The 25,240-nt window shown below is 38.8% G+C and overlaps 3 protein-coding genes across 4 annotated transcripts; all 3 read left to right on the top strand.

Moving 5' to 3' along the window:
* Positions 1–245: 245 nt before the first annotated feature.
* Positions 246–4,876, top strand: LOC133135019 (zinc finger protein 250-like). The gene is made up of 2 exons (XM_061251753.1): positions 246–1,176; positions 1,351–4,876. The coding sequence occupies exons 1-2, from the start codon at positions 684–686 to the stop codon at positions 2,004–2,006; spliced, it is 1,149 nt and encodes a 382-aa protein (XP_061107737.1). The 5' UTR covers positions 246–683; the 3' UTR covers positions 2,007–4,876.
* A 1,153-nt stretch (positions 4,877–6,029) lies between these two features.
* Positions 6,030–13,725, top strand: mboat7 (membrane bound O-acyltransferase domain containing 7). 2 transcript variants are annotated; one of them, XM_061245775.1, is made up of 10 exons: positions 6,067–6,168; positions 6,754–6,779; positions 7,278–7,357; positions 7,548–7,677; positions 7,929–8,055; positions 8,731–8,887; positions 9,362–9,557; positions 9,742–9,894; positions 10,271–10,447; positions 10,787–13,725. In XM_061245775.1, exons 3-10 carry the CDS (start codon positions 7,282–7,284, stop codon positions 11,148–11,150), a joined length of 1,380 nt encoding a protein of 459 aa, XP_061101759.1. In that variant the 5' UTR covers positions 6,067–6,168; positions 6,754–6,779; positions 7,278–7,281; the 3' UTR covers positions 11,151–13,725. The 2 variants fall into 2 exon arrangements, with proteins under 2 accessions (XP_061101750.1, XP_061101759.1); XM_061245766.1 differs by lacking the exon at positions 6,754–6,779 and having other exon boundaries at positions 6,030–6,168.
* A 986-nt stretch (positions 13,726–14,711) lies between these two features.
* On the top strand, positions 14,712–24,855 carry tmc4 (transmembrane channel-like 4). Its single transcript, XM_061216029.1, has 16 exons — positions 14,712–14,855; positions 15,344–15,512; positions 15,932–16,080; positions 16,910–17,071; positions 18,433–18,518; positions 18,717–18,862; positions 19,088–19,235; positions 19,407–19,565; positions 20,134–20,288; positions 20,759–20,882; positions 21,410–21,507; positions 21,665–21,848; positions 22,561–22,691; positions 22,915–23,070; positions 23,438–23,516; positions 23,730–24,855. The coding sequence occupies exons 1-16, from the start codon at positions 14,813–14,815 to the stop codon at positions 23,811–23,813; spliced, it is 2,073 nt and encodes a 690-aa protein (XP_061072013.1). The 5' UTR covers positions 14,712–14,812; the 3' UTR covers positions 23,814–24,855.
* Positions 24,856–25,240: the final 385 nt, after the last annotated feature.

The following is a 25,240-nucleotide window of genomic DNA, read 5'->3' as shown; positions in this document are numbered from 1 at the left end:
ACCCAAAGTGCTCACCCTTATTTGCCAAAGTAGACTAAAGGTAATTTTTACTGAAAGTATATTACAATATTTTTGTTGTTATAGTTGAATTCATATTCTGTGTGAAGAGCTATCAGTCGTATCAAAATGTATTTTATAAATATGTATTATAAGTAATATATTTGAAGATTTTGATTGCATCTCTGAGCAAAAACGTCACGCTCAATTGTGGGAAGTGACGTTTTTTTATCCGCGACTATGTGGTTGTTGTTTACCGCAAGCATTGAACATGGAACATGTTTTGTTTGGTTTGTTTTCGTGTAGATGGATTGGTATGTATGTGCGTTAACCTGAGTCTAACACGGTTGACATACTATTAACTTACTTCATTTTTTTGCAAAGAGTTTATTGATTGCTGCATATCTTGTAGGAATATCTAGTATTGGTTACTTGGTAGCTAGCTGGCTAGCTAGCCCTATGTTGCTCAAGATGGAGGCATAGGCTAAGGCTTTGGTTTCCTATTGGATTCTATTCCCTGAATTCTTATTTTTCGCTCTAGCAAGGGAACCAGAGCTAACTGGCTCCCAATGTAGCTAGCTGGACTCAACATTAGCTAATATTCGTGAAAACCAGAAACTGCAATAACTCCCAAACACGTTAAATTAGATAATTTGAGATAGGGCAAATAGTTTACTTTTGTTGACATGACGACCGACATAGAGGCGAGTCTTTCTGTCTCTTTTGATCTTTCTTCTGCCATTGAAGAAGCTGTGAGGTCTGCAGTGTGTTCCGTGCTTGGCCAGATTCAAAGATTAATCGGCAGTGATGTGGCACAGCTCAGAGCGGCTGTGGCTAAAAAGGAATGTGAAATCGAGAAACTTAGGGCACAGCTCGATTTGGCAAGGCGAGAGCTGAGAGAACGGTTCAATAGTAAGAAAAGGTCAGATTTAAGTGGCGACGTGTCACATTGTACTGAACGCGAGGTTGGGAATAAAAGTTCTCATGATGTGCATAGTGACACAGACGAAGACCAAAACAGTTTGCCTTTGGAACACAACTCATCACTTTGGTCTCAGCCTTGGGACAGCGACACCGGTAGTGATTTGCAGCATAACTTCATAGACCCGCTTGGGAGCGTCGAATCAAAACATGGCTTTTCACCAGATGTGGACTACAGGCTAGAGGCTGCTGAATCAGGTAAGCCCTATTTTGTCTGTGTTTACATGTCAGTGAGAAGACCATGCTGATAGTTGCAATAGCATGGTGTTTTCCAGATATCTTTCCAAGTTTTAGTGCTGAACAATTCATAAATTGAATTAGATATCTGTCCGATTATTAATCGTATAATTCCCATTTTATTGCATTTAACAGAGCCAAACCCAACTAGAGAACCCCTGGACATGATCCCTGACCCTGAGCAAATGAAGACGGACCCCTCTTTGTCTTATGAAGAAAGTAAGGCAAGTGCCCTAGACGAGGCCCACACGACAAGGGAGCTTAGGGTCGTCCAGGTTAAAGAGGAACTTCCTACCGGACTGCCGTCTTCTACTGTACCTGAACTCTCTCATCCTGCCAAACCAAAACCTTACATCTGTGGTGAGTGCGGCAAGAGCTACCTCTGGCTGAAAAGCTTGAAGAAGCACCAAAAGATCCATTCTGGCGAGGCCCCGTTCAGCTGCAGCATCTGCTGCAAGCACTTCTCGTCGCAGCAGCTGTTTGAGGGGCATCAGCGCGTGCACACGAGTCTGCGGCCGCACCGCTGCGCCAGCTGCCCCAAGACCTTCAGCCACCTCTCCAACCTGAAGAAGCACCAGCTCATCCACACGGGGGAGAAACCGCACCACTGCGGCCTCTGCGGCAAGCGCTTCAGACAGATCCAGCATCTGAAGGAGCACCACAAGACCCACGAGGACAGCAAGCCCTTCCGCTGCGGGGAGTGCGGCTGGGGCTTCAATCACGGGTCCAACTTCAAGCGGCACCTGCTCGTACACACGCGCCAGAAAATGCGCCACGGGCTTGGCTCTTGACTGCAGTTCTCGGAAGCTTCCAAGAAAAATACTCAGTTACTATTGTATTTGGAGTGATTACACATTTCTCACTCTTCCTAAAATTTGTAGGCTAACTTTCAAGAATATGGGGTTAAAGGTGAACATTGTAGGTCCTGCAATGGTTGACTTTTTGACATATTTTCAGTTAATTAAGTGTCATTTTACTGTGACTGAACACGACTGATGACTGAAGTTACGAGCTACTATCAAAATCTCTTCAATGATGAAACTGCAGGTTTTCCATTACTACTTTGTTCACCCAAAGATAAAAATGTTAAATGTTATTAAACAAAACGGTAATATTTAAAGAAAAAGAAAAAGAAATTGTGCAACCCAAACATGCAAACATTGTCTCGAACAGTATTCAGAGGTTCAGATTTTATGACAGCAGATAAAAACCTACACATGTACAAAGCCTGTATCACAGTGCATATGTGAACAATACAGGTCGTGATAATGTCCTTTTTATTTTCACAGTATACTTGCCCCTGTGTAAAGGCATCACATATTTTGTTACACTCTTAAATTCTTTAGCATGTAATGGATCGAAGTCTGTGACTCTGCTGATAGACATGTTTTTGTGAGGGGAAAATGTGTGCTTGTAAACCTGTTTATTTTTCTTTTCAGCTACGAAATTGAAGATTTTCTTTCCAATTGTTGTGATTTTGGCCATCAGGTTAAATGCAGTTTTTAAAGACATAATGATTAACTGCATGAATGAAGAGTAACAAGAAAAATTGTCATGTCATTGGCAAAGCTTGTCAATGTATGTGTACGTATTTACAATACTATTTGATGCGACAATGCAATAGATTTATAAATCATAGTCTGGGTAACTTGCGTTGCTTCAGATGTAGTACCTGAGGCAAAGTTTTATTTTGATCCTGAATTATGGGGCTATTCCACGCCAGCTCCAGGAGGTTGCACCACAGAACCTCTTGGATTTTTCTGTTTTCTGTGTGTTGGTAGACAATTATCAAATATAAAATTCCTGAAAACTTGAGCGTCATACTCGTTTCCTGGTAGAGTTTGCTGGATGTCGCAATGAAAAACACGTCGTAGAAAAAAATATGATACAGGTCCATAATTTTGTAAAGAAAAATCCCAAATCTTTATAAAATCATGTATAGTGATATCGTTTAATGTAGAATTCACATATGACCTCAGAAAACATGCATCAACTTTTGTTTTGAAGATATTTGGCCACGAGGGACCAATTTTGGTGGGGTTACAGCTCCAAAAGTAAACATACCTTCAGTGTCATTTTATTTGTACTTCATCTGAGAATACTTTCCCACTGTATAAAGATAAACACGCTACTAATAACATTAGCTGAGATACCCATAGAAATTTCAATTTGCCCATTTTCGGTACATTTACACCAACCTGGAAACAAGTGTCAGATTTCACCCGACAATATGTTATATCCTGAATCAACCTTTCTAGAAATAATTAACTTTGGTACTCTGTGGTTTCATTTATACAACACTTCCAACTATCTCAACTTCATATGCCTTTTACAGCCACTGTGGACTAGTCCACTTTTTAAACATGGTTTACTGCATACGTACTTAATGAACTTTAAAAAATAATCTGTTAATAGTGTTTATTGTTCTGCCATCACTCCAAATGCTACTTGAAAGAATGAGAAGTGTTCTATTTTTATGTATTTTATTTACTTTATTGGATTGATGTGTGTACAAATGTCATTTCAAATCATACATAAAAAATGTTTAGTTTCAAACGTTACATGACCTATGGGATAATTTGTTATTTTATAATATATATGAAGTAGCATTTAGAGTGATACTAAAACAAGACCCAATTGACAGATTTAGTTTTTTCTTTAAGATCACACCCAAATGACAAAGTGGGGTAGTCCAAAGTGGCTATACTGGTAACTGCAATCAGACTCTTGCATTTTAGATAATAGGGGTGTTACAGGCATGTAAAGATGTAATAAGTTGGGGTAGTTCGAAGTGTTATATAAACAAACCAAAAGCTAGTACCAAAGCTAATTCTAGAAAAGTTGACTGGATATGTTGAAGTTACATTCTTAAAGTAGAGGGTTTGGTGAAATTTCTGACACTGGTTTCTGGGCAGGTCTAAATGTGCCGGAAACAGCCATATCTCATCTGATGTTATCAGGAGCATGTTTATCTTTACACTGTGGAAAGTGCTCTCAGATGACTCTAAAATTAGTCTCTGGTGGAAAAGATATCACCAAAAAGAAAGCAGATGCATGTTTTCTGAGGTGAGATATGAATTCTACATACAAAATTATCTCTAGATACAAATTTACAAAGATTTAGGGCTTTTCCTTACAAAGTTATAGACTTTAAATATCATGTTTTGTGCCACAACACATTTTTCTTTGCAACACCTACTAAAGTTTAAATGGATCTACTGGGAAAACAAAATTAAGTATAAAGCTCAAGTTTTCAGGAATTCTATATCTCATCATTCTCCACCAACACACAGAATAAGAGAAAAATCCAAGAGGAGCTGTGGTGCAGCCTCCTAGAGTTGTCATGGAATAGACCTATGTCATTTTGAAAGAGACTGTCTTGTTGTTTGCAAACAAACTATCCAATACTTGATATTGAACAGTATTTGACATTGTCAATATCTTGATGTTTTAATGTTGGAGAAAGTCCATTGTGTAATTGTCCAGATGCTTGTATAGAGCCCCTAGTATAGAGCACCTAGTTTGGAAACTCATTTTCTTTCTCCTACCTTAATTATGTCTCGGAATGTTCTCACAATGTTGCTCTCTTTGTGTATTGATGCAGTAAGTACCTTTTTACTTCCCTGAAGCCGATCAAGTAATAAAGATGAAGATGAATAAATCCGGTATGAAATGTTGAAAATATGTAATTCTTTAGGCTGGTTTGTGACCATAACGCCCTGCTGGGGATTACCTAATGTAATCATGGGGGTGATAATGCAGTACCCACAGCTAAATAAACGTAGACGGTATTTGAGATTTTAAAAAGATATTTTAAAACACAGTGGATGATTGGACATCAAAAACCAACCTATTACTTAGCTATTAAAACTATGGTCAGTGAAATAGAGATGAAACTACTTGTAAGGAAGCTCAACTATGAAAAGCATTTTCAAGAGACCGTGTCTTTATTGAAATTGAAGCAACTGACTTTTCATGGATGGTGATGAACTTACTGGCTTTGGTGGCCCCTTTCCAAAAAACTGTATTTTTATTACTATTACATTACATTACATTACATTACAGGCATTTGACAGATGCTCTTATCCAGAGTGACGTACAACAAAGTGCATACCCATAACCAACACACATATGGATAAACAAATACTTAGGTTATAGTGCGACATGTTAGTGTATTTTGCCTGGTGAGGACAAATTTGGAATTCAGTTAATGATCATGGCAATCAAGGATTGTCATTAACTGATGTAAATGAGTGTAGAATTGTGTCAATTATTTTATGTCAGTTATGAAAAAAACCCTACTAAATTTGGCTTAGTGTTGTTTGTTCTTAAGCAGAAATATGCCAATAAGAAAAGTAAATCAAGTTTCAAAATTCACATCCACCTTTATAACAGGAATGCTAAACGCAAAAGTGTCCTGTGTAAATCATTGTAGCTGTCTACGTCAAAATACAAAGTCCTGAGATTTTAAGATAATGCAGTTGTAAACATTTCGTTTAGCTTAGCTAAACTACTTTTGTGAAAAGTCTACTATTATAACATTATTTCAACGAGTCGTATTGCATTTTGAATAAATTTCCCTGTTTTTATATAACATATAAAATGGGAAGAGTCACACATTTTAAGTGCTTCCCAGCATTTTACGTATGCTTGCCATTTAATAGACAGCCTGCAAGTTTCACGAATACTGGTAGGGCTGCAGTTAATTAAATTGCTAATATATTTGCCCAATGTGTATTGTTTACAAGGATGTAATTCCTCAAGATTTTTTATAAATACAAGGTAAGGCCAAGCTGACAATCACGCCCCTCAGTCGCTGTGTTGTGGGTGGAGCGCTGTTTTGAATGACAGGTTGAAGCGATACAGTAGGAAGTAGCTCTGAAACGAAGGTTTGAAGGGGAGTTGTGTGCATTAGCTAGCTATCTAAACAAGGGAACTAGCAAGCATACAACCGTGAGTATAGCCTCCTTGAAATTTAGCCACGCGACGCTTTACATGCGTTATATTGCATTTGCATTAGATGTTTTATTGACAGGATTCAGATCGATTTTGTTGAATCAAATGCTTTCGATACCAAGCTAGCTAGATAGTGTGGTACTAAGCTTGCTAGTGCGTCTACTGCGTAAGACAATTCGCCGTTTACTAACTAGCTAACGTTCTTCCATGGGTTTCTGCATTAGGGTCACAACCACTGAGGAAATCACTTCACCATACAAAATGAAATGAGCTATCCGCTATTTACTAGAATGGCTAGATTATCTAGCTAGACCTCATATTTCCTAGTTGTGCAATATGTAGATGTCACCACATGTTACTACAGACCTTTTGTTAAGGGAGACTGGCAGCCCCTCTACAGTAATATTTCAGCTTTCTGACGCTGGTAAAGTCAGCACTTCTTAATTATTAGAACGATGAACTTTTCAGGGGGTCGTAGGTAAACTTACAAGGTTGAGCTAATATGTATTACAATCTGTGGTTTTAACTGTCTTGGACAGCGAAGGCTTTATCAATTTATTGTTTTGTTCATTCATTCAACAGGCTTACAATGGAGTCTACTGCATATGGTAAACTTTTAGAGTAGCTAGAACATCTTGCCAAATGTTTTATAAGCAGTTTATTTATATTTGTATTCGCTGTCCTAACAGAATCCGACAATGGCACTGTTCATATTCAAATTGACGGATAAACAGTTTTGTACTGACCTAATGTGCAACTAATGGTGAACTAGCACTGCATTTGCATGGTTGCAAATCCTCCCGAGCTTACACAGAAATATGTTGTAAGTTTTAACATGACTATACCATTTGTTTGGCACACAAACCAAAAATTAGCAGTATCTATGGATACATTTTAGAGTTTATTTTTCCAGATAAGCAGCTGTATTCTGGAAAGAATGATAAATATCAAGTTGGTGTCAGGTGCACTTGGCAGTCAAAATCATAGCCGCAGCACTTGGTCAGAGTAATTGTGAAATCCAGGTTGTCTTTGAAGTCTTAAGGCACCAAATCTGGTATACATTAACATAATGCTCAGAAAGTCATTGCACGTTTCTTTGACGATAGAACGATGTCTCCAGAGGAACTCACCTATCTTGGAATCCTTGCCATCTGCATACCTGTGGGATTTCTGTTTCGCTATCTGAGTGAGTGTGAAGAAATGTCTGTTACCTGTCCAGAACTTTGTTTTTTATTGTTCAATGCATGCATGCATGTATTTGGTCTCAAATGTCAGTGACTTCCACACATGATTAGTAATTTAAAAAGAAGCTAATGGTAGTGGATTTAACAAATGGTTTCTCTCTGCTGTTTTCTTTTTTTATTCATGTTCAACAGGTCCTCCAGTCAAACAAGGGGCAGCTTTGCTCCTGGGCTTATCCATTACTATAGCAATCTGTGGGATTTACACTCTGCACTCACTGATCACCATTCTAGGAACATGGGCTATCATAAAGTTCAACTGGAGGTGAGGGCAGTTACACAGATATATACACGGTCCCATCTGCAGCACGTACATTTCTACCTGCCCTTCTCAGGTAGAGCATTAAAAAAAAAAAGTCTAATACTTGTTGGAAAGGGCTGTAGTTCTATAATTAAGAATTTCTCCAGGAAGCTCACATGCACATCGCTGTATAAATTAAATATTAAACTGACATCCTATTATGTATTGATATGTTTGCAGGTGTCATTTTTTCTTATCCTGTATGTCCTTCCTAGGAGTGCGCCCCATCTTTCCCTGGGCTGGACCTTTCTGTACCTCTTGTTTTTCCGGTTGGGCACCTTGTTTGGCTTACCACCATCATCACCGTTTGCTAATGCAGTCCAACTTCTTCTCACACTGAAGGTACATTTTGCCTCACATATCTGTATCATGCAATTGAAGACTTTACTATGTTCTTTTAAGCCGTCCCCTTCCAGTGCAAGGGAAACCACATTGATGAAATGTGCATGTAATTGTATACTAGTCTATACTCAAACTCACTCAGTATTGTGTGTCATATTAACCAGCCATAGATAACTAGGGCAGACTTCTTCTATATTTAGTTTCATAAGTGTGACAGTTGAGATCCCTGTGGGTGTAGTTGGAAACAGCCTTTTACTTGCATGTAGATGGCCATCAGCTAAAATTTAGCAACAGAAAAGGTATTTCCCTACAGCCGGATGCAGAAATTTGGCTTGTATGCCAAAAGTTTTTTTTTTTTTAAACTGACAACCAATTACAGGAAAAAAAGAATCACAAGTAAAACCACAGCAGAGAGCATGTTGCCAATCTTGCATCTGAGAAATCGAAATATACCCTGGCAATGATAACAGAACATATAACTGAAACTTGAAAAGAATAAAATGTATATATATATATATTAAATATATATATTTAATATATTACATATGTTTGTAATTTAAAATCTGTATTATGTTACAATCCAGCAGCTATAATACAGACAGAACCGGATTTTATTTAAGCTCTGAATTATATGAGTCTGCCTTAACATTATTCTTACCTTTCCTCTAAATACAGATGGTCAGTCTAGCCAATGAGGTGCAGAGTTTTCGCCTGATGAAAAAACAGGATGTGAGCTCATTTTCCAAGTCCTCTGTGATTGGAGGACTTTCCCAAGAGCCTTCGTTTTATGATATAATTTCCTATAGCTACTGTTACATTGGAATGATGACAGGTGCTTCTTATTTCTTATTTCTATTTCGATAAGTGAAACGGCAGTAAAATTATATGATAAAATGTAAATTGTTGCACTGCTAGACTTTCTCTGTGGGTAATATGGCTGTTATAATTCCCAATTAGTGTACTGTCCTTACTAGATTACCCAATTAAAGATCAATACATGGTTTATTGTTATATTTATTCAGTATAAAACAAATAATGTAAAGATGTGTTTTTACTAACTGAGAGCCACCGTCTAAAGTTTCAAGATTTGTAGTTTTGAATTAAATGGTAATATAACCTGTTGAAGGGTAATATTTTAGCATATTGTAGCATTATATTGATAATTATATTCCTTCATACCATTTTCCATGTATTTCCTATTCTGCTCCACGCCGTCTGTTTATGCCAACTCCCTTCATACCATCCCACATCATTCACTGCAACTCCCCCGTTCTTCCTTTCCCTCTCAACCCTTCCCCATCTCTAGGCCCATTCTTTCGTTATCAAACCTACGCTGACTGGATTCAGCAGCCAAACCCCACCTCTCTCCCTGGCTGTGAGCCCTGCCTCCGCCGCCTGCAATTTGTGCCCATGTACGGAGCCCTCTTCCTGTTTGTGAACTTCTACTTCCCCCTGGCTTACGTGCGCACAGATCAGTTCCTAGAGCATCACTTCTTCTTCAGGCAAGTCTTTCCAGAAGTTTATCGGTCGATAGCTATGCTTTTTCGTTTCCGGTATTTTCATTTGTAACTGAAATGGGTCAGTGAATTCACAGATAAGTGCTGTTCGTAGTTATATTGTGTTTTCCCGCCGTGGCGTTAAAGCGCGCTGATTGGCGGTTGATGTGGACTTCCTCCGTGCTGTCAGGTTGTTCTACATGACGGCAGTGTTCTTCGTGTTCCGGATGCGGTTCTACGCAGCCTGGTGCGGTGCAGAAGCGGGCTGCATCAGTGCAGGGCTGGGCTGCTACCCGGAAGGAGCCATGTCCAAGCCCGGCGGGGGGCCCACTGTGCAGCACAGGTGAGCGTTTTCTCATGTCGTTAGCCAGCAGCAGTTGTTTGACTTCTTTAGTGGTAAGTTTTCCTTTTGGGTTACCTTTTTTGGTGGCATTCCAGCAAATATACGTTGCGAGAACATTTTGTGTTGGCTTGTATTCTATTATTTAACACAACAGTTTACTATTTATTATTAATATTTGTACAAAGTTGCCCTAAATGAGGGTATTGACCAACCCTTTTACTTTTTGGGTAAATATTTCTTTGGTCTCTTTAACACAAAATTGCCTGCCATTGAAATCCACATTTGGAATGTGATGAACAGCATGTAAACAGCTGTCAAACCTCATAGATAATTCACTGGTGTAATGTGAGCTTGAGGCCTGTTCCCTCCCCTCCAGCCCTGATCCCGATTCACCCGTTGTTTACGACTTCAAAACCATCCAGAACATTGACTGCTACAACACTGAATTCTGTGTGAAAGTGAGACATGGAATGAGATACTGGAACATGTCCGTGCAGTGGTGGCTACATCACTATATCTACCCCAACAGTCCTTTCAAAGGATACACGCTCAAGTAAGCTCTGCACTTCACCTAATCACTTCACAGTGACCGCAATAGTTAGTCTTTTTAAATGTGAATGATTATTTGTCATTTCATTAGTTTTTTGTATTTCCATCCATTTGCCTGTAAAGATGTGTTAGCAAAAAAGTTCATTAGAGCTGTGTCTGCATATGATTATCATAAAAAAAATGTCTTGCAGTACAGTCAAAATTTAGCAAACAGTTAAAAACAGCAATGCAAAAAAATATAAGTAATTGCATGTAATATGAATAATGTCATGTAAATTAATGCTAGTAAAGACACAGGCGCTGTTAAGTCATTCTCTCTCTTTCTCACTATCTTGGTGCTCAGAGCTGCGTGGACCATGTTTATCAGCGCCTACTGGCACGGTCTCCATCCTGGCTACTACCTCTCCTTCCTCACTATTCCACTCTGCATGGGGGCAGAGTCTGCCCTGGAGAGTACCGTTAGAGCCAGACTGGGGCCCGCTGGACAAAACATCTTCGACTGGGTTCACTGGTTCTTCAAGATGAGAGCTTACGATTACATGTGCATGGGTTTTGTTTTGTTAGGTTTCTGGGACACTATCCATTATTGGACCACTATATATTTCTGCATCCATGTCATTGCACTCGGGTGCATATTGCTGGGGAAGGCTTTGATGGTGAAAAAAGTGAAAAAAGACGAGAAGCTAAAAGAGGAGGTGAGAGAATAGAATGATCAATGAGATGGAGGGGGAACGGTAGAGATCATGGTAACTGAACTACAACTCCCAACAAGCACTGTCAGATCTGAAATAGAACAAACTTGGGAGTCGTGATGTGCATATTGTAATTATTATGGAAATTGGTTTTACAATGGAGGCATCAAGTTACAAATCATACAGGCGTATATGCACACATTCACACATACACCACACACATATGTACTCACTCACTCACGCACAAACATATGCATCTGTGCATGTACAGTGCTGTGCAAAAGTCTTAGGCACCCTAGATTTTTTTTTTGTTTTCCACATTTGTCTGCCCATAGAAAACAGTAAATTTGAGATTTCCAAACAAAAATTCTATGTTAGAGAGAACATTATTAAGTAATAGACCAGTTTTCAGGTATAAACTGTGCCAAGTTCTCCACTATGTTTGAACAACCTACCAGCTGATTCTCTTTTTAAGCTACAGGACTGTCTACCTTAGATAAGTGATGCAGTTTTGAAGGTGAAGAGTGGTCACAACAAATATTGATTTGATTTAAATGGAACTATTTACTGCTTTTTATCGTTTACATTTTTATAGTAAATTTCGTTTTATTTCATTTTTTATTTTCATTTTTTACATTACTTTTACACAGTACTGTATGTGTGTCTAGGACAGGGTCGAGCCACATCAGTTATTTTCATGTTTTAGAAGAGTGACATTGCAAAGGAAGTGAGCAGTCTTAGTCCGAGTGCTTATGAATGTACTTTTTATTGTGTGAATGAAAGAGAATTCGGGCTGTATGTAGCTACAAAACATGTTTAATAATGGCTGCAAATGCATAAACATTTCCAGATTACTATGGAACGCGTACACCATGTGCTTCTATATCTTCACATTTTCACAAATTATTCATAATAACTTGCATACCAATTAATTTCCTTCATTATTATCAGTTTAGAACATAGCAAAAGTGAACAAGCTAATGGTTCTCTGGATTTTTTATTTATTTATTAGTATAAGTGATTTTGAATTTTATTTTTCAACTAAATGCTAAAACAACTCAAGATCTCATTATCACACTTCAACTGTACATTTTTCAACCAGCATTCTGTTACCTCGAGAAATTAAGACATTTCAGTTAGTTTTCGGATCGAAATCCTCAATTGCTGGAGCCAGAGCAGATGTTATTTAAGGTAACATAGTTCTGTCCCTTTGCCTGTAGTCAGTCTACAGAATATGATTTTCAGAAGAACCTCAAATCTACACAAATGTGATACGTGTCCAATTTGCATATTTCATTCCAGTAAATTCAGGGAAATTCTAATCCATCTGTCATTTAGCACAACAGGAAAAAGGAACAGTTTCTTCTCTGCAATAAAAAAATAATTTTAAGAATCGCCAATCTTCATCTACCGGCTGTAGTTCCCACAAGAACATTCAATACACAATGGAATCCAAGAAAGGATTTAAATTGTTTTAGAATGTAAGATGGCTGAAAAACGTTATTGTACTGAGCTGATATTGCATTACTGGAAAGTGAGAGAAAGAAGCCCAGGATGTCTTATGTTGTAAATGTTGCTTTGCACTTTTGAGATTTGTTTGCAATGCAAGTCATTTTTAAAAGGCTTCTTTTGTATGTGAAGCTGAGGCCATCAGCATGAGCATTTGGGAGCTTTAATGTGTGCTGTAAATTAATCTATAAAATAACCAGCCTGTAAACATGATTGATCATTGTGTAGTCTCTCCCAGATTTTATTACAGGAGAGGTAATTGAGCTTCATAAAAATATCCCCTTAATAGGCTGAAAAAAAGAGAGGAATATCTGTGCTTTTATGCTTTTAATTCTGTTTCTGTACAACTCTTCTCACAGTGTTTCCTTACTGCCAAACTACTACTGCCACATTAAATGGGGACCATCACAGCTTTGGACAAAATGTGCACAGTAAACAGTATAATACCAATTCATAACTCAATTATACTGCGTATTTTGGTTATTAAACTACAATGGTGTGTTTTATATTAAGGTAGTTCTTAGTTTCAAATGGATGCTTGCAATTGTACTGGTATGACATGTATGCAGTAAGGCCTGGCATACTGCATACAGCCCCAAGGTTCAGTGGTCCAATATATGTAGGACAGGGAAAGGCTAATGCTTTTCATTTTTTAGAAAGACAATTAGTTTTTGCAAATAAATTGCCGTGGCTTTCATGCTGAATTTGAACACGCATTGATAATTTCCCTGAAATCTTATATGATCTCATCCCTTTTTCTTTGTCATGCTATTCCTATTCTTTGCCAAAACTTTGACTGTAGTGAAACTCCCCTTTCCATGGCAGTATGCTCCTTTCTTTACTGTATATTACCATATAAAAGGCAAAGCAGTTTTTTGTTTGTCAGACCTCCCTGATTCAGCTACACTCGTGCCATATGATCCAGGCCTGTATCTTTTCTTCTGTTCTCTGCTCATTTTGATCATCTGATCCTGTGTTTACATGTCAAAACATTTGCCTCTCATTGTGTCTGTAAAGATTGTAACCTCCATGCCTTCCTGCTGTGCAGCATTACAAACAAAATGCATCAGCGTATTTCCTACACTGTCTCAAAGCCTCGTCATTTCTATCTGTGATTTTTGTTGAGCAAATATTGTGTTGATCTGTTTTGGTGGATACAATTTTTTAACCACTGTAGTTACAGAAAATGGCTCATGAATCTAACCTTTCTGTGTACATGCAATAAATACCAGGGGTTTAACCCATTATTAGGATTATGTCACTTTCAAATGGTTAACCTGTTTCTTTTCAGCTCTGACACACACACACACACACACACACACACTGTGTCCCCTGCAGTGTACATGCATGCATGCTCTGATACTGAGCATATCCATAAACTAGTATCCCTGCATATGAAAATTGATCCATGTTACTCCTCTCCCCTCAAACCAGTCAAATTGAGCCATTTAAAATGATCTAGATCAGAGGTGGTAAACTCCAGTCCTGGAGGGCCGCAGTGTCTGCAGGTATTTATGGTTTACTTTCAATCAGCAGCCAATTGAGGCCTTGAGAACAAGGTGTGTGAACTCTTTAGTCAATGAAAGACTTAGAAATGTATATCTCGTGCTGAAACACACCAAAAACCAGTGAAACTCAAAAACGTGCTGAAACACACCAAAAACCAAAAAGACTGGAGTTTGACACCCCTGATCTAGACAGTACTCACTGAAGTAGCTGTGTAAAATGTACCATTACTTAGTTTCTTATAAATTAACATCACACTGAAGTGTGGGGGTTAGACAGTGTGTTTCCATTACAATATGAAATATGAAACATCGTTGATGATTTTATGTTCACATCTCTTGCCTTAATCCTTAAGAGTGAGTTGTAGGAGGCGTGCGCACGCACCCTGAATACAGGCTTGAATGGGTTAAACAGTAGGAGGAAGTACAGGCCATGGAAATAAATGGCCATTTGCATGTGAAGCAAAGTTCAGGTGAAAGCTTCCTGGATTGAATGTAACTGAACAAGGGAGTGGCTTCTGCCATATCTAATGACCAGTGCCAGAAAATACAGTTGTGTATTCGGACTTTCTCAATAGAGCAACACAGGTGCCGTGGTAGGCACTGCTGCTGCATTGTGGACTTGTCTTTAAGGGCTTCCTTCGGAGATTTTCATGTTTCATCATGGACAGGAATGGATTACAGACAGATGGCTCAGCCATGGCAGGTAATGTGTTCAGCTCAGCTCTATGTGCGATCTGTTCTCTTTTCTACAGAGAGCAGGGGCGTATCCAGTAATCATACAATTAAATACTATACCATGCCCTTAAAGCATATTTTTTCTTGCATATCTTTTGAAAAAAAGTACAACTATATGTTGTGTTCATTTGAATATTGATAGATTTAAAGATTATCATGTGAAATAGTGACTTATACCTATACAGTGCCTCCCAAAATTCACACCTCTTGAATTTGTGAGGAGCAAAAAAAGACAATAAGTAATAAAATAAGTAATAAGTAATGATCCATAAATGGGAATATGATGTTATTTTATGTTCATAAGAAATATGACATTCTATATTCAATTTTCCATTTTTGAGCATACAATATAGCTCATTACCTGTACTGTTAATTTTATATAGTCTTTCTTGAATGTATGTATCAAGGTGGGGGAATATGTTTGGAGATCATGTTACCATTCTTTTTTACCTTAAGGCTACAGTTACCCTAGTCAACAAGAGTCACTGAGGTTAAGGAGAAGACCCTCTAATGGTGCGGACGGGAGCTCACCTCAGTTTAACTGGAACCCAGATCAGAAGGACGATGAAACAAGACAAGACCTTAAAGAGTTACCTTTACCCATGGCACTCAAAAAATCCATTAGGTAACGCATATAAGCAGTTTGATTTATTTGTCCTTTGGGAAGGAGAATTTTAGCTTAGCAGTGCTGGACAGAAAGCTCTTGAAGGAGCCCTTGATTGTTTGGAGGAAGGGGGAGGGAGTTTTGTCATTTCAGCAGAAATATACCAGCCCTGGAGTATCATCCTTTGTTAAATCTTGATATGAAGGAAGTTTCAGGGTAGCTGAAAACAAAGAAAGATGGTGTACAAGGATATCATAATTTAATGATGCTAAATAGAATTATTATGTTATATCCCTTCCTACTTCTGTTTTGTTTTGCATGTTTGTTGATTTCTAGCTGTGTATTCCTTTCTTCAGTGAATGTAGACTTGCTCTTACCCGATGACAGTTTTTCTTCCCAGCATGATTGCTATTCCCTGTTCTTCTATGGATTTAATTTAGGCAGGTACAGCAGATGAAGGTACCAGTTGTGTCCAGCTGGCAGTCCTGGAAGATGCACAGGTCAAAAACACTGAAGAGGTTTCAAGAAGGGGCTGGTGGTGCCCTAGCCTATGTTGTCTTGTGGCGTCGAGGTCTACAAAAGATAGGGGGTGAGGAGAATCTCTCATCCTGAATGTGGTCGTACCCTCTATGTCCTAAGAAGAGGCTTCACTGAGCTGTCTTGTTCTAGTTCAGGACTGCCCAACCCTATTCCTAGAGATCAGTCATCCTGTAGTCTTTCACTTCAACCCTAAATTAACCTCATTCAACAGATCTTCTTTAATTGCCAATGACATCCTACAGGTTGGTAGATCTCCAGGAACACGTTTGGGCAGCCCTGTTATAGTTCATAAGCAAGGGGTTGTCAGGTGGTTCATCCAGCTTGAGCACTGTCATCATGCAAGTATGCATTCTACCATCAGCCATGGGGTTTACCCTCTTGACTAGAGCTAGTGGACTGGAGTAAAGCTAGTGGCAGGGTATGTGCATGTTGCCTGTGTTTTCCTGGATTGACAATATTAATCTGGTTAATAAGTGATGAAGAAAGTGATTACACAATTTCCTGAGACCTGGCAGTAATTATTTACATTTAATTCTCGTTTCAGTACAGTAGAATATATGATTCCCGAGAATAAGGCCAGAGATGCCTGTTCTTTACAGGGGACAAAAATGTATTGCCTGGTCTTAGATGGATAAGAATGAAAAACTGCTTATAATGAGGAAATGAAAAGATCAATAATTATTTGTGTTCTTTACGAAAAGAGTTTGGTTAGTCACACAAACTGTGTTTGTGAAGAAGAAGAAGAAGAAGAAGAAGAAGAAGAATAACACTTCCTTTTGATTTTTTAAGTTTTGTGGTACCCAGTTCAGTTTGAAATGTCATTGATTGTTTTGGGATTTTGGTCAATGTTACACCACTGCCTTTGTCTTTCTGGGCAGGACACTTTGGTGGAGGTGTCCAATCCTACTTCCTGTTTCTGCGGTTCTTGGTGGTGCTCAACTTCTTCTCGTTCCTGTTGATTGCATCTTTCGTCCTTATCCCAAGTATCGTCTTTCGATCCAATAACTCTGGCAACAATATTGAACTGAATATCAGTGCTGGTAAGAGCAGTCGGCATGGGATGAGAGCTGGCTACATGTTTTTCACTGAATTTTTCTGTGAAGTGTTTGTCTGCCAGTCAGTTGCAAGGGTGTCATTTAGATGACACAAGGGTGAAATCCAATGCTTTAATGAATTCATGATGAGGTGAATTTTAACATTTGCACTCCCTGGGGATATACAGTCAAACAGAGGTGAGGTGGAGCACTTAGCTAAACACTGATGCATGCAGTGCTATGTCTGTCTTGTCTCACACTTCAGTTAGAGCCTTCCACCTTGGATTTAGTAGCAGCTCAGTCTCCTGTTTTATGGGCTTGAATTCTAAACATTCAATACGAAATAGTGGTGATAGTGACGATTAAGGGTCACATAAACTGTGCACAAGTGCATCCAGTATGCTCTTAATTAGGTGCCAAATTGCTATAGAATATTGATAATTTATTAATCTGGCCACTTCAGTCTTTAGAGGTAGTATCTCCTGCTTTTGGATGAGGCAGCACTCCTATATTGGTCAGTTTTGCTCCCTGAGCTGGATTGGGTATTTTTGGTCCGTCCCTGATGTACACTTAATGCTAAATTGAAATTCCCCCCATGCCGCGCCAATATGGCTTCATGGAATGAAGCATACAATGTGAAACATGCAATCCCCTCACATACACAGATATGGCATCAGACACTGATTTGAGTTCTATCGCTTTGTGCATACATGTCCTATTACACAGCGGATTAGTGGATTATTGTTGTAGTGTTTGTTTGACTTATCTCTTGTGAGAATGTGGAATAGTGTTACATTGCTCCAGCAACTGCACCTTAGCAACACTCTGCCAAAAGAGAATGACCTTTTGTGTCTTTATTTCAGCAGATAAACTGCAACTGATTTGCCAATGCAACTAACAAAATGTATATCGTTGCTCTTGTACTGTACATTATGTGCTTTTGAAATTAATGTTTTTGCTCTTTCAAATGTAGGTTTTGCAAAGAAAAATTGTGAGGCAAAGTAGATTAATACTAGTACAGTGGTTCCCAAACTGTGGGTCGAGACACCATGTTGGGTCACTCGATTTCCGGATGGGGCTGATAAAATGTAATTTTAGTCTCTTTAAAATATGTGAATGTAGGCCACTACATTTGTAACATTACAACAACACAACTATAATAAAACAATGAGGCAGGAGAGGTTGTGGTATATTTCCAGTATAATCATGGCCAAAGGGTGTTGTTAGGCACAAGATGTGTGTGGGTGGGGTATTGGGATCATGTAAGTTTGTGAATATTCATTTTGGGTCACATCCTGTACTAGTAGAATGTATACTTTGGGTTGGATAATGGCTTGAAAACATATTCTTTTTAATTTGTCTCTTAGGTAAGGAGGAATGTACAATATATGACCCCAATCCTCAAGGCTTGGTTCATTTCTATACCTATTTCATTGACTTACTTACGGGAACGGTAAGCAACTCCTTATTTTAATGTGTCCTGCATTCAAACCCCTTAACCTTGCCGTTTGTTCAGGTCTTCGCTATTGGACCCAAGCATACCTCCTGTCATTTTATTCAGTTGTGCATTATGCGTGTGCTCTTGTGTGTGATCAGTCATAGTAACAGCATTTTAACCCCCTTCCCCCTTTCCATTTTCCTTCTTTTTCAGGGCTTTATGGAATACTCATACCTTTTCTATGGTTATTACAACAATACTGAGGAGACCATTAATGAGTTCTCATATAATATTCCCCTTGCGTATTTGCTCACGGCAGGCTTCTACTTCATCTTCTGCCTGATCTGCATAGTCATCCGGTGAGTCCCTGCAGGCAGTCATGCCGTCAGGCTTTATCCATAAATTTAGAAAGGCCATTTCAGGCATATGAACAATGCGGCTTCCCCTCTGAACACCCTCAGTCACCCAAACAGTGAGTGCTAGTGCCACAAAAGGTCCAGAGATGTTAAGTTTTAGAGAACAACATTTTGGTCCATAGTGATGATCTTCACCAAAACAATGTCCTTTCTTGCCCTTTGTCTCAGGATGGGGGGTGCAATCCGCATTGCTGTTAAAACAGGGGGCAAGGCAGTGGGAGGATACAGCATGCTGCTTTTCACAGGCTGGGATTACGGCCTTCAAGGGGATCGAGCCATCAAACTGAAACATAACAACATACGTTACCGGCTGCAGGTGAGTGCTGCTGTGTGTGTGTGTGTGTTGTTGTTTTTTGCTTTGTATTTCATTGTACCAGTTTCTTTATGTCTCTCATGGACTTGGCATGTGTTTGTGTCCTGCACCGTGCTTGTTGAGTCTGGAATACCTGCAATCTGCAGAACAGACGCTCTTTTATTTCTGCCGCAGGTGGATCTGGAGGAGGAGCGTATCAAACTGAAGGCTGCATCCCTGACCCTGGCTCAGATCATAGGACTGTATTCTCTCCGCGCATTTCTCAACTTCATTGTTCTCCTACTCATCGGAGCGTCTTTCTACTGTATCTTCCTGGCGACGGATTTTAGCCAGGTTAGTTAGGAACCATATAGCCATTTTATTTTATTTCTTTATGTGACTGACATACAGCATTATTTGAATGGTCAATACCGACCCACATGAAATGTGCAAGGTGAAATGTTAATGCTGCGTCTGTAACATTTGTTCTGCAGATGATTTCTGCTGATACTGTTTGACATTTGATGATATTAATGCATTTGATTCTTATCAGATAGACAAATCCTATTCAGGTCCAAGTTTACAAGAAACATTTTGAGTAGCAATCGTTATAAGAAGTGATCCATTATAAAAGTTATCCAGCCTATGGAATAGTATCTCTAGTTTGTGAGGGCCCAGGGTGGCCCAAATAATTTTTCTTTTTAATTATTAGCATTTTGCTGACAAGACTTTGCAGCCTTGTTTTCTAATTACATAAGTGTGTCCATGCAAACAGCTGCAAAACAATGACAAAATACGTGTTTGATATTTGGTATGGTCAGTCTCAACTGCAGGGACAGACCGTTTTTGAGCTGAAGAATCATATTTTCAGTTTGTTTGGTCTAGTCTTTTGTGTCATTCCATTTCCACCTCTCTCTTTCAGAGTTTTGAAGGGACAGACTTCTGGAGTCTGGTGGTAGAATACCTGCCTTCCATTGTCATTACGGTGGCAAACTTCCTGGTGCCTTTCCTGTGTGATCAAATAGCCCTGCTGGAGAAACACACCCCCAGCACTACCATCATCCTGGCACTACTGAGGTGAGAGGAAAACAGTGTGAAGGAGGGGACAGAGATTACGGGTTAGAGGAATGTGAGAGGTGACAGGAAAGAGATGATAGGAAGGAAAAAGAAGAATGGTAGAGGTGAGGGGCTGCGGTTTTACTCTGTGCAGTTATCCAGTAATCCTACAGTCTCAGAAATAAAAAGACGGTAGCGGTACGCTTTTGTTCTTCAAGGATCAAATTTCCCAAATGCACCCTGAAAGTACAGTAATGTTCAAGCCAAAAAGGTACAAATTAATGATATATTGCTGGCTATGGGGTAGAATCTTATTTGGCTTTAGGACACAGCCCTAACATCAAGGATTTGTAAGTTTTTATGCACTTTTCATACCTTTATTCCTGAGAGTGTACTTTGTGAAACAGGCCTAAGAAACAGATAGATAGCAAGGCTGTTATTTTAGTGTTCGTTGCTTTATGGTGTATTCTGTACATCTCTGCTTCTCTCAGGGCTGTGTTTCTGCGCATGGTCAGTCTGGGAGTTTTGCTCTTCACTCTGTGGAGCCAGATCACTTGCAGCACAGAGGAGAGGGGAGAGTGTCAGCCTTGTGGATATAACCACACATTATATCCGGTACTGTCTGCAAACTGTCTGCTTGTGGTCTTGCTTCCTGTACTTTGCTCATATCTCTATGTATATCAGATTAGCACAGAGACGCTCAGCAGATGTCAAAAACGTTACACCATGCTATTCATTTTACCAGGTCTTTTATTTCATATAATAATTATTGTATTTATATATTAGATACTTGAAATGGAATAAAAAAAACAGGTGCATTGAATTCACTTGTAAAATTCATAACGTATTAAGCTTTCAGTCCTTGCATCCTTTTGACTTTAGTCGGAGCTCTGCCAGAGGTCTGTGCATATGCAGAAGGGTTAGTCTTGATGTTCAATAGGTATGAAACATCACATTGACATATCAAATGTATGGATTTTGATACTGAGAAGATCATCTTACAGACCTTTTTCTTGCTCTCTTTCGTATGTCAAATCAAATGAGCTGATTCCCTATCCTTCACCCTGTATCAGACCTGCAACACATTTACCCACTTAAGAAAGCCACAAGCCTCACGGTTTCTCTCTGTCTCCCACAAACAGTGCTGGGAGACCAGAGTGGGCCAGGAGATGTACAAACTGGCCATGTTTGACTTCATAACTGTCATTGCTGTTATGATACTTGTGGAATTTCCACGCAGGTTGGTTACATTTCAATTATTTTGTCTACGTTCAGTGTGTCTGAGTGTAATAAAATCATGTGTAGGCTGAAGCTGACAGCTTTTATGATCTGTGAGATCCTCTATTGGTTTCTTTCAGGGATTGTAATGATCATTTCCCTGTTCTCAATTTACTCAGGATGGTGGTTGATAACTGCTCTTGGAAGCTGGTGAAGTTTGTGGGGCGACAGGAATTTGTGGTTCCACAGAACGTTTTAGGTGTGGTCTATGGACAGACAGTGGTGTGGGTCGGTGCCTTGTTCTGTCCTCTCCTGCCTGTCATCAACACTGCCAAGTTCATCATCATCTTCTACTGCAAAAAGGTATGCTTTGCTGCACTGTACTTGCTACACTTACATCCACTACACTACTTTGATTCTCATCTGAAATGATCTTCTCCTGAAATGCTACAAATTCATTAAACATATTATTACATTGTAAATAGATAATAATGGGGGTTATTTCTACCATTCAGTCTTACATTTTCCATCCTAATTGTGGTTTGCCAAATGTGAAATTATGTTTTTAAGCTGTATACTGTAGGGACTGTTGCCCTTTAAAGTCTAAATGTGCTGCTGCACTTCCTGTTTATACACTTGTCTTATCACCCTGTCATCTTTTTAATGCTGGACTGCTGTAGCTGTGCTTGGTAAAGTACACCTTCATAAATGACAATAAAACACTTGGGCTCAGTTCAGTCATTTGTTACTTCTTTTAACATTTGGCTTGAGCATTGTGTTTGATGAGAATGGTGTAAAAAAAGTCTTGCATGTCTTCTCCTTTAAAGTCCAGAAAGCTGGCTATAGTATACTATAAAGTGGCTGTAAATTCTTTCATTTCTTTACCATCTTAACCTCTGCAGTTATGAATGTTTCTGTTTATGAAGTTCAGATGAGTTGGGGTTTGTTCTTGTCATCAAACCTTCTTATGGTCTAATGCTCTAATACCATATTGTGCATTAAAACTACAGTATGAAAGTGATAGCAAAATAAAATCTTCAAACCAAATCCATAGCTCTCTCTGTCTCTCTATAAGATTACTCTGTTTTACAACTGCCGCCCTGCGGACCGAACTTTTCGCTCTACCAGTTCCAACTTCTTCTTCCTCTTGGTGCTTCTCTTTGGCTGGATGCTGGCCTGTTTGGCTCTGATATACAGCGTGGCAGTGTGAGTATCTGCCCCTAGTACTGTTTTAGTGCTCAGCCTGAATTACAATTTCAGTTATAATAAATGCCCAACATGAACCACAGAAACACCTGTAAGTGTAATATCTGTATATTTTTGAATGTTATTTAAATGTTTAGGTAGCTTCTTTGTAGGTGTGTATTAGTTTGGACTCACAGATACGTTACCTACATCAATAACAACCCTGTAATGTCGCGTGTAACAGGATTCATCCGTCAATGAGCTGCGGCCCATTTCGTTCTCTCACAACGATGTGGAGCGCGGTCCCCAACACCTTTAACTCACTCTCTAACACCTCCAAAGAGTTCCTGAGCTACGTCGGTTCTCAGGCCTTCGCAGTCCCTCTCTTCATCGTGTCCTGGTGAGTGGCATCAGGTTCCTGACTTATTGTATCTCTCTTTATCGGACTTAGTTATGCTGACTTTGTGTCGATATAGTGTTATCCCATGACTTTGACTGAGATTTCCTTACTGAATGGATTTTGAAGGAAATTTTAAGAATTACTTCACTTCTTCATGCAATTGACTTGTATATATTCTTTGGATATAACATCAATAGAACAATAAGGAAGTAGGCAAATGAGAGAGACTGAGACTGAAGATTACAGATCTTCTGTGGGCTGTGTAGCATCCTTCCTGAGCTCTGCTTCTGAACATCATGGCCTTGGTTTAAGGTGACAGAATATATATTTTTTACATATATCTTCTCTCTTCTCTCACTTATGACAGTGTGGTGATGGCATATGTCACTGCCCTGGTATCAGTCTATGGACAGAGTGTTTCACTCCTAAGAGCACAACTTAAATTGGTGAGTCTTTAACAGTGACATACTGGTGACAACAATATAACCATGTGGTTATATTGTATTTACATACAAAATAGTTCAATCTAATTTAGGAATTTATTTGCATTGCACTATTTTACATAATCCTATACAAACTATGTAAAAATTATTATTTGAAATCCTATCTTATTTGTTTGATTTGTTTTGTTTTTGTTTTTTTCTTTATCTTGGAAACAGGAAGGACGTGACAAGAAATTCTTGGTTAAACAAATAGAGGAATTGAGTTTGAAGAATCAGAGAAGAGAAGAAAGGAGAAGATAACTTCTGAGAGATCCATCTGTCATAAAGATGGAAAGCTATCAGACTGCTGTACATTTGGAATGACGGTAGCTTTTCAGAGTAAGGAGTGCCAAATATAGTTTGTAGTCATTTGTCTTTTCCCAGTGAGGAAATTTCACTGGATTTAAACCTGTCTGACTTTCCACCAAATTTTTACTCAACACCCCAGAAATATTTACTTCCTGTGATGGTTTTATTCCTAATATATTCATTATAAGGTTGCAAGGGAAATGTCTCCACTCCACTCATATTTCATCTTTCCACTCAAATTCTGTTTAAACCAAAACATTAATTTCAGATAGATTATTTTTAAAGAGCTTATTTCTAATTCGGTTTAAAACCATTAAATTATATTTCCTGGCTGGCCTGGGATTGCCTTGGGTCTGAGTTGGAGGATGTCGCTGGGAGAGAGATGTCTGGGCTGCTTTGCTTGCCCTGTTGCCACTGTGACCCTGACCTGGATTAAGCAGTTAGAAATTGGATGGAAGGATGGATGTTTAAGTTGCAATCATATGGATCAGAATTACTCTTAGCAGGCCTATACCTTTTCAAGACCTCAATAAAAAAGACAAATAATTATTCTATCAGTTTGTGATGAATATTGCATTGAATGTATTTGTTTTGGATACATACATTATAAACCCCTAATGGTCTCAATGAGTATTATCAGGGGTCGCCAACCTGGTCCTGCAGGATGGTTGTTGCGTTGTGGTTGATGCTGTTTTTGTGACTCTTGAAGACCAGGGTTGCCGACCCCGAAGGATTATGATTTGACCTGCTGTCTTCACGAGAGAATAAATAATGGAGCCAATAATTACATACTATGTTCAGTTTAATTTCTGGTTATTTGTGAGGATTCTATGTGATTCCTTCTTTTTATTTTTTGGAGATGTCCCAGAGATTTAAACAATGGCTGTCATCTGTTTCTTATCTTCTAGAGAAATGTATGGAAATCATGTATCAATGGAATAAATTGGCTTTTCAATAATGTTATTATATACTAACAGTCTGACTACTGTTTAAAAAGCTGAGAGTGTCTCTCTTCATCTGATGCAACCTGAGGAAGGTCAAACAAGCGAAACATTGCTGCTACCTGATTTACATATATTCAATAAAATATGGTTTGTAAATAGTGTTGCACATTTGTTTACAAAATATAGACATTTTGTATAAAAACTGACTTCATCTTTTCACACATCCTGGTGAATCAACCATTTTATGCCTCATGTCCCCATATTTATATATATTATATACGGAGTGAATAAAACATCATGAGCTGATAATTAGAAGATTAGTTCTGAGTAGTTCTGGGTAGTTTTGAGGTAGTTTTTATACGTTTAAACAGTATTTTTGTACTTCACACATATATTTAGTACCCTATAAACAACATTTAGGACACTAACTAATTT

Source organism: Conger conger, chromosome 1 (assembly GCF_963514075.1).
Source record: "Conger conger chromosome 1, fConCon1.1, whole genome shotgun sequence".
Classification (NCBI taxonomy): domain Eukaryota; kingdom Metazoa; phylum Chordata; class Actinopteri; order Anguilliformes; family Congridae; genus Conger; species Conger conger.
The sequence above is the reverse complement of the archived record's forward strand: the minus strand, read 5'-3'. Positions and strand labels throughout refer to the sequence as shown.

Bases quoted from the DNA above. Each gene is read 5' to 3' on its own strand.
- LOC133135019 (XM_061251753.1), top strand. From the start codon at position 684: ATGACGACCGACATAGAGGCGAGTCTTTCTGTCTCTTTTGATCTTTCT. The intron at 1,177-1,350 runs GTAAGCCCTATT...TGCATTTAACAG, and splicing joins GCTAGAGGCTGCTGAATCAG to AGCCAAACCCAACTAGAGAA.
- mboat7 (XM_061245766.1), top strand. From the start codon at position 7,282: ATGTCTCCAGAGGAACTCACCTATCTTGGAATCCTTGCCATCTGCATA. The intron at 7,358-7,547 runs GTGAGTGTGAAG...CATGTTCAACAG, and splicing joins ATTTCTGTTTCGCTATCTGA to GTCCTCCAGTCAAACAAGGG. The intron at 10,448-10,786 runs GTAAGCTCTGCA...CTTGGTGCTCAG, and splicing joins TTCAAAGGATACACGCTCAA to AGCTGCGTGGACCATGTTTA.
- tmc4 (XM_061216029.1), top strand. From the start codon at position 14,813: ATGGACAGGAATGGATTACAGACAGATGGCTCAGCCATGGCAG. The intron at 21,508-21,664 runs GTTGGTTACATT...CAATTTACTCAG, and splicing joins CTTGTGGAATTTCCACGCAG to GATGGTGGTTGATAACTGCT. The intron at 23,517-23,729 runs GTGAGTCTTTAA...TCTTGGAAACAG, and splicing joins TAAGAGCACAACTTAAATTG to GAAGGACGTGACAAGAAATT.